This window comes from Coregonus lavaretus (assembly GCF_964263955.1).
Source record: "Coregonus lavaretus genome assembly, contig: HAP1_SCAFFOLD_10111, whole genome shotgun sequence".
Lineage (NCBI taxonomy): Eukaryota > Metazoa > Chordata > Actinopteri > Salmoniformes > Salmonidae > Coregonus > Coregonus lavaretus.
The window spans coordinates 1-8,427 of NW_028164072.1; the positions used below are offsets into that span (position 1 = coordinate 1).

Consider the following 8,427-nt stretch of genomic DNA (forward strand, 5'->3'; position numbering starts at 1 on the left):
ATTGTGTAGTATCGTGTCGCAGTGTGTAGTATTGTGTCGTAGTGTGTCGTATTGTGTCGTAGTAGTGTAGTATTGTGTCGTAGTAGTGTCGTATTGTGTAGTAGTAGTGCCATAAGTGTCGTTGTGTAGTATTGTGTTGTATTGTGTCGTAGTATTGTGTTGTATTGTGTCGTAGTATTGTGTCGTAGTGTGTAGTAGTGTGTAGTATTGAGTCGTAGTATTGTGTAGTATTGAGTCGTAGTATTGTGTAGTATTGAGTCGTAGTGTGTAGTATTGAGTCGTAGTGTGTAGTATTGCGTCGTAGTATTGAGTCATAGTATTGTGTAGTATTGTGTAGTATTGAGTCATAGTGTGTAGTATTGAGTCGTATTGTGTAGTATTGAGTCGTAGTATTGTGTAGTATTGAGTCGTAGTGTGTAGTATTGAGTCGTAGTGTGTAGTATTGAGTCGTAGTGTGTAGTATTGAGTCGTAGTATTGTGTAGTATTGAGTCGTAGTATTGTGTAGTAGTGGTTACCTTGGTCTAGCTCAGTAACGCAGCAGCCCTCCAGGGCTCCAGATGGGCTGTGGACTTTAGCATCGATCTGTCCCTTCGCTCCATTCAGGCTCACAGCAAAGGATGCTGGGTGATTGACCTTCAACCCGGACTCCTGCTCAGATATATAACTCACACACTCAACATCACAACACTCAACACCGCAGCTACACATGTCAATCTCTCAACACAACACTGTCACATGTCAATCTGTCAACACAACACTGTCACATGTCAATCTGTCAACACTATTACAACTATAAACTGCAACACTAACACATACTCAACATAATAACAATGTAATACTATACAAATACACAATATAACTCAAACTTACCTGCAGGCGGCTAACGGGTAAAGAAGAGGGTCAGAGAGGTGAAGAACACGACAGAACAAAGAGAGAGAGAGAGAGAGAGAGAGAGAGAGAGAGAGAGAGAGAGAGAGAGAGAGAGAGAGAGAGAGAGAGAGAGAGAGAGAGAAACTGGCTCATCCTCTTTAACCCTTTAGTGCCTGGTGGATGATGAGGAGGGAGGGAGGGAGGAGGAGGAGAGAGGGAGGGAGGGAGGTGAGAGGGAGGAGGAGAGAGGGAGGGAGGGAGGAGGAGAGAGGGAGGGAGGGAGGAGGAGAGAGGGAGGGAGGGAGGTGAGAGGGAGGAGGAGAGAGGGAGGGAGGGAGGAGGAGAGAGGGAGGGAGGAGGAGAGAGGGAGGGAGGTGAGAGGGAGGAGGAGAGAGGGAGGGAGGGAGGAGGAGAGAGGGAGGGAGGAGGAGAGAGGGAGGGAGGGAGGTGAGAGGGAGGAGGAGGAGGAGAGAGCGAGGGAGAGAGGTGAGAGGGAGGGAGGGGAGGGAGGGGGACTGTTGGGAGCCTTTAGAACGAGGCACGAGAAACACACAGTCCTTTTGTTTCCCACAAACCCTTGCACTTCCCAACAACACAGCAGCACGACCTGACACCTGACCTCTAACCCTCTGAGTGACTGACTAATGACTGCGAAACAGAAACCTGTTGTGATGTTCAGCTATTGCTGTACCTTTACAGAGAACATCCTGTATATGCTCCTTACAGTAAATGCTAGCTACACGCTAGTTACAGTAAATGCTAGCTACACACTATCCTGTATAGGCTAGCTACACACTACCCCCCCCCCCCCCCAACAAACAGGCTGCTGCTGCATTGTGGGTAGTGTAGTCCTGGGTGTGTGTGTGTGTCTCCGAGCCTCACCTGAAGACTGGCAACAGTGAGTCGTCTGGCGTCATCAGAGGGCGACGCCACAGGAACCACGAAGGGACTGTCAGGGATGTGCTCGTCGTTGAAACGGATAGACACCTCATAGTCTCCTGCAACACACGTGTAACAGGGATCAATGTGCTGACTAACAGTGGAGCTTCCTTCTACATGTCCTTACCGGTACTCGATCTCAGATCCTCTGCCTCACAAACACAGGTGACCGCCTGCTTGACAACGTCTTAGCAAATTACACTATAGAAAAAGTACCAACACCATAGCGTGAGTGGAGACATTTCAAGCTGGGAAGTGCGCTTATGAAGTGAACTTCATTACACACACAAGATAGAAACCCAAACGAAGCGTTAGAAACACACACACACACACACACACCGTATGAAACACACATACTAACCTCTTCTTAATAACAATGCTAATGTCGTTGATAATGCTAATTGTGAGGATGATTATCACCGGGGCTCTTGCTAGTGGTTAGATAGCTGTTACCATCCTCAACCCACACACACACCTGACTCCTGGACCATGTAGGACACTCCACTGGATCCGTCCTTCCGGTCCTCGAAGGTGATCTCTGCTTTACTGGGCCCCTCCACCGCGATGCTGAGACCCCCTGCACCCGCCTCCCGCGTCCAGATACTGAACTCAGCTACACACACACACACACACACACACGATCAGTACGCACACAATGTCAATGTGTGATCCTCAGTATAGTAACACCAACACACACTTCCATACCTGGTACTCCAGCCTCTGCCCTCTCCAGCCCGGGCCCCCCAGCGCGGACCTTGTGGGCTCCTCCTTCTCCAAGGGGCCCCACTGTGAACTGGAAGGGGCTGCCGGGCACGTGCACGCCCGCGTACTTCACACACACCGTGTGCACGCCGGTCTCCGTGGGAACAAAGCGGATGCAGTAGGTGTTGTTCTCTCCCTCCATGATGTCAGCCTTGTGAACCTGGCCAGACGGACTGGTCACCTGGGCCATCATGTCTGCTATGCTGATCTCTGTTAACACACACACACACACACACACACACACACACACACACACACACACACACACACAGGGTTAACAGCCTTGTGAACCTGGCCAGACGGACTGGTCACCTGGGCCATCATGTTTCCTGATCTGATCAGCATCTACTGGATGGGAGGAGAGGGTACCTGGGACCACAGAGCCCTGCAGCTGCAAACACACCTGGTATCTTGAGGCTGAGGTCACACTGGCTGCCCACGTTAGCGACGGACGCTGCCCTCTTCTTTCTGGTGATGCTCTCCTTCATCCTCCCTTCTCCGGTCACCTTCACCGTGAACGCACTCCCTACACACACACACACACACACACACTTTTTTCAAACAATATTTCTTATATATATATATTTTTTTTTTAATCGAGGACGTCAGGAAACAAGTGAAGTACCTGGTACGTGTTGGTCGGCAAATTTGATGTTGATGATGTAGTTTCCTGGTTCAGTAGGGCAGTAGGTGACCTTACAGGTCCCTTCCTCCTGGTCCTCAGTGTTAATGTCCACCTTACTGGGGCCCTCGATGGACAGACTCAGACCCCCATAGCCTGCAGCAAATCACAGCACACTTCGTTTAAATCACAACATACTTTAAAAAGGACAAGTTTGCTTTTCTACATCCAAATCTTTCTTTTTGATGTAAAAGGAATTTTAAAGGTTTCAGACACTTTATTTGCGATTTCACTTGTTTCTGAGAAACTAAAGACCTGCGCCACAGAGCTTTTCTGTTTCCAAAAGGACATACTGGAGTGTTTTTGGCACCTTTGTTCATGGTTTCTTTCAGTGCTCCCTTACTGCACAACAAGGATAAGGAAGTGAATCGCTGGTTGGGGTAAGAAAGTGTCTGGACCCCTCTATAATACGCCATTTACATCAAAAATAGAGATTTGGTGGTAAAAAAGCAGGTCCTCTAAAGTTAAATTATAAAAACAAAAAGGCAATAAAAGAGATGAATAAAATAACAAAATCACCTGATCCTACACCCCCCCACTGACCTGCTTCACCTGATCCTACACCCCCCACTGACCTGCTTCACCTGATCCTACACCCCCCACTGACCTGCTTCACCTGATCCTACAACCCCCCACTGACCTGCTTCACCTGATCCTACAACCCCCCACTGACCTGCTTCACCTGATCCTACACACCCCCACTGACCTGCTTCACCTGATCCTACACACCCTCACTGACCTGCTTCACCTGATCCTACACTCCCCCACTGACCTGCTTCACCTGATCCTACACACCCTCACTGACCTGCTTCACCTGATCCTACACACCTCCACTGACCTGCTTCACCTGATCCTACACACCCTTACTGACCTGCTTCACCTGATCCTACACACACCCCCACTGACCTGCTTCACCTGATCCTACACACCCCCACTGACCTGCTTCACCTGATCCTACACACCCCCACTGACCTGCTTCACCTGATCCTACACACCCCCACTGACCTGCTTCACCTGATCCTACACACACCCCCACTGACCTGCTTCACCTGATCCTACACACCCCCACTGACCTGCTTCACCTGATCCTACACACACCCCCACTGACCTGCTTCACCTGATCCTACACACCCTCACTGACCTGCTTCACCTGATCCTACACACACCCCCACTGACCTGCTTCACCTGATCCTACACACCCCCACTGACCTGCTTCGCGTGTGTCGATGATGAACTCAGCGGGTTCAAAGGTTTTGGCCTCGCTGAGGCCCTTGCCAGTCACACGCACCCGGCTGGCGTCGCCGATCTCCGATTGGCTGATCATCACGGCGATGGGGCTGCTGGGAATATGGCGTCCGTTCTTCTTGATGTTCACCAGGTGCTCCCCGATCTCCTTGGGAACAAACGAGATGCCTGACGCACAATGAAATGTTAGAGGAGGTTCTGAGGACCACAATCTGTCTGTCAACTTCAATGATTTGTAACGTTGGTATTGTTCTTCTCTTATGGCTGAGGCAACTCCATGCATTTTACATTTGTCAAATGAAAAAGGATAGTTGATAGTCTGTTTCCACTAAACACTGACCGACGTGTCCGTTGCGGAGCATCTTGAGGTGGCAGGGTTCCTCTCGGCCGGAGGGCGTGGTCAGAGAGGCTGTAAGCTGACTCAGGTCCAGCTCGCCGATGTCCAATGGGATGTCAGCGGCCGAGCCCACCTTCAGATGGGACATCCTCATAGAGTCATCACCTAGGAGACAGAGGGAATATTATTATTATGGGATGTCAGCAGCAGAGCCCACCTTCAGAGTAATCACCTAGGAGACAGAGAGAGGGCAGGGAGGTCCATTGTTTTTCACTACCTGTGATGCGGGCTGAGAAGGGGCTGCTGGGAGTGTGTGTGTGTTGCAGAGCTTGGTGTGTATGTGTGTGTTACCTGTGATGCGGGCTGAGAAGGGGCTGCCTGGGATGTGTTTGTCATTGTATTTGACCAGGATGCTGTAGTCTCCAGGTAAAACAGGCAGGTAGGATACGGAACAGGTTCCATCCTGGTTATCCACACAGCTGATGTCGGCTTTAGACGGACCCTCGATGGCCAGAGACAGACCACCTACACACACGATAAAAGTTATCAAATACACTGAGTGTACAAAACATTAGGAACACCTTCCTAATATTGAGTTGCACCCCCTTTTGCCCTCAGAACAGCCTCAATTCGTCGGGGCATAGACTCTACAAAGGTGCCGAAAGCGTTCCACAGGGATGCTGGCCCATGTTGACTCCAATGCTTCCCACAGTTGTGTCAAGTTGGCTGGATGTCCTTTGGGTGGTGGACCATTCTTGATGCACACGGGAAACTGTTGAGCGTGAAAACCCAGCAGCGTTGCAGTTCTTGACACACTCAAACCGGTGCGCCTGGTACCTACTACCATACCACGTTCAAAGGCACTTAAATCATTTGTCTTGTCCATTCACCCTCAATGGCACACGTACACAATCCATGTCTCAATTGTTTCAAGGTTCCTTCTTTAACCTGTTCCTAATGTTTTGTTCACTCAGTGTAAGAATTACACACCTCATTAGATTTTTCATATTATACTGAACAAAAATAAACATAACATGCAACAATTTCAAAGATTTGAGTTAACAGTTCATATGAGGAAATCAGTCAATTGAAATAAATAAATTAGGCCCTAATCTATGGATTTCACATGACTGGGAATATAGATATGCATCTGTTGGTCACAGAAACCTTTATAAAAAAAATTGGGGCGTGTCCACCATTTGCCTCATGCAGCGCGACACATCTCCTTCGCATAGAGTTGATCATGCTGTTGATTGTGGCCTGTGGAATGTTGTCCCACTCCTCTTCAATGGCTGTGGCCTGTGGAATGTTGTCCCACTCCTCATCAATGGCTGTGTGAAGTTGCTGGATATTGGCAGGAACTGGAACAGGCTGTCGTACACGTCGATCCAGAGCATCCCAAACATGCTCAATGGGTGACATGTCTGGTGAGTATGCAGGCCATGGAAGAACTGGGACATTTCAGCTTCCAGGAATTGTGTACAGATCCTTGAGACATTATCATGCTGAAACATGAGGTGATGGCGGTGGATGAATGGCACGACAATGGGCCTCAGGATCTCGTCACGGTATCTCTGTGCATTCAAATTGTCTTTGATAAAATGCAATTGTGCTCATTGTCCGTAGCTTATGGCTGCCCATACCATAACCCCACTGCCACCATGGGGCACTCTGTTCACAACGTTGACATCAGCAAACTGCTCTCTCACATGACGCCATACACCTGGTCTGCGGTTGTGCACAACATTTGTGCACAAAATTTGAGAGAAATAAGCTTTTTGTGCATATGGACAATTTCTGGGATCTTTTATTTCAGCTCATGAAACATGGGATCAACACTTTACATGTTACGTTTATATTGTTGTTCAGTGTAGATCACTATGATTGATTTAAAATGTATTATGGATATTGTGATTGATTTATAATTGAACTACTAATTGTCCTACCCTCTCCTGCGTCCTTGGTGTTGACGGTGAAGACGGCAGGTTTGTTGACGGTCCCGTGGATCAGGCCCGGTCCGTACGCACTGACGTTCCCACTGTTCACATAGTCCACATAGAACTGGAGGGGACTACCTGTTAGAGAGAAGAGAGAGGGGAGAGGAGAGAGAGAGAGAGAGAGAGAGAGAGAGAGAGAGGAGAGAGAAGAGAGGAGAGAAGAGAGAGATGAGAGAAGTCACCAATACTGTTAGCCATCACAGGAGAGGTTCTTGGCCAGCTAACGGTCCTAAATATTCTGAAATAGTTTAAACTTTTCCAGAAATATATACTTGAAAGTGGTATTGAGAGAGTGGTATAATTGACTCAAACATATTTAGGTTTAGCTTTCTAAATGAAGATGCATATGTGACTGTTTTATCATAGTTAGCTTGTTGACAGTTAGAGTTAGCGGTTGTTGGTACCAGGGATGTGTATCCCGTCGTATTTGATGTCCATCTCGTGCAGGCCGGCCTCAGTTGGAGCGTATTTAACCGTTACCGTCCCGTCCTTATTGTCTGTGATGTCTGGCTTGGCTGTTTTACCTGACGGCATGCGTACATCGCCTAGGGGAGGAAACAGTAGTTAGACAGGCTAGGTACCTTAGGCTTTCAGTATGTCAGGTGATTTGGGATCATGCTCTTTGCCTGCGTTTTGTAAGCCCTTTAGGGGAATTTCCTCAAAATGGTTAAGGATGGTGATTTCCTCTAATGGTTAAGGATGGTGATTTCCTCTAATGGTTAAGGATGGTGATTTCCTCTAATGGTTAAGGTTGGTGATTTCCTCTAATGGTTAAGGATGGTGATGTCCTCTAATGGTTAAGGATGGTGATTTCCTCTAATGGTTAAGGATGGTGATTTCCTCTAATGGTTAAGGATGGTGATGTCCTCTAATGGTTAAGGATGGTGATGTCCTCTAATGGTTAAGGATGGTGATTTCCTCTAATGGTTAAGGATGGTGATTTCCTCTAATGGTTAAGGATGGTGATGTCCTCTAATGGTTAAGGATGGTGATTTCCTATAATGGTTAAGGATGGTGATTTCCTCTAATGGTTAAGGATGGTGATTTCCTCTAATGGTTAAGGATGGTGATTTCCTCTAATGGTTAAGGATGGTGATTTCCTCTAATGGTTAAGGATGGTGATGTCCTCTAATGGTTAAGGATGGTGATTTCCTCTAATGGTTAAGGATGGTGATGTCCTCTAATGGTTAAGGATGGTGATGTCCTGACTGGGAAACTAAGACTATCTTGGCGGCCCAACAGCAGGACGGTGCGTGTACCTGTGATCTCTCCTTTTTGGATGGTGAAGGGGATAACCAGGTCAAACGGCCGGAGTCCCGCCACGTCCAAACCGTTCATTGGCCGGTCTGTTGCCTAGGAGACAGAGGTCAAAGAATCTGAGGTGAGGAGGGGGAGGGACTGAGGTATGGGGGTAGGAAGGGTGAGGAGGGGGGAGGACTGAGGTATGGGAGTAGGAAGGGTGAGGAGGGGGGAGGAGGACTGAGGTATGGGGGTAGGAAGGGTGAGGAGGGGGGAGGACTGAGGTATGGGAGTAGGAAGGGTGAGGAGGGGGAGGACTGAGGTATGGGGGTAGGAAGGGTGAGGAGGGGGGAGG

The 8,427-nt window shown here is 48.5% G+C and overlaps 1 protein-coding gene across 1 annotated transcript; it reads right to left on the reverse strand.

The window, feature by feature from the left end:
* Window positions 1-516: 516 nt before the first annotated feature.
* On the reverse strand, window positions 517-8,186 carry LOC311117491 (filamin-A-like; the record flags this gene model as incomplete). The annotated part of the gene is made up of 12 exons (XM_084192415.1): window positions 517-649; window positions 1,754-1,869; window positions 2,286-2,423; window positions 2,516-2,782; window positions 2,976-3,098; window positions 3,198-3,350; window positions 4,464-4,667; window positions 4,840-5,001; window positions 5,188-5,361; window positions 6,783-6,911; window positions 7,238-7,378; window positions 8,093-8,186. Coding segments are annotated over 12 exons (1,834 nt in total), but the record flags the coding sequence as incomplete, so codon positions are not given.
* Between the last annotated feature and the right edge of the window lie 241 nt (window positions 8,187-8,427).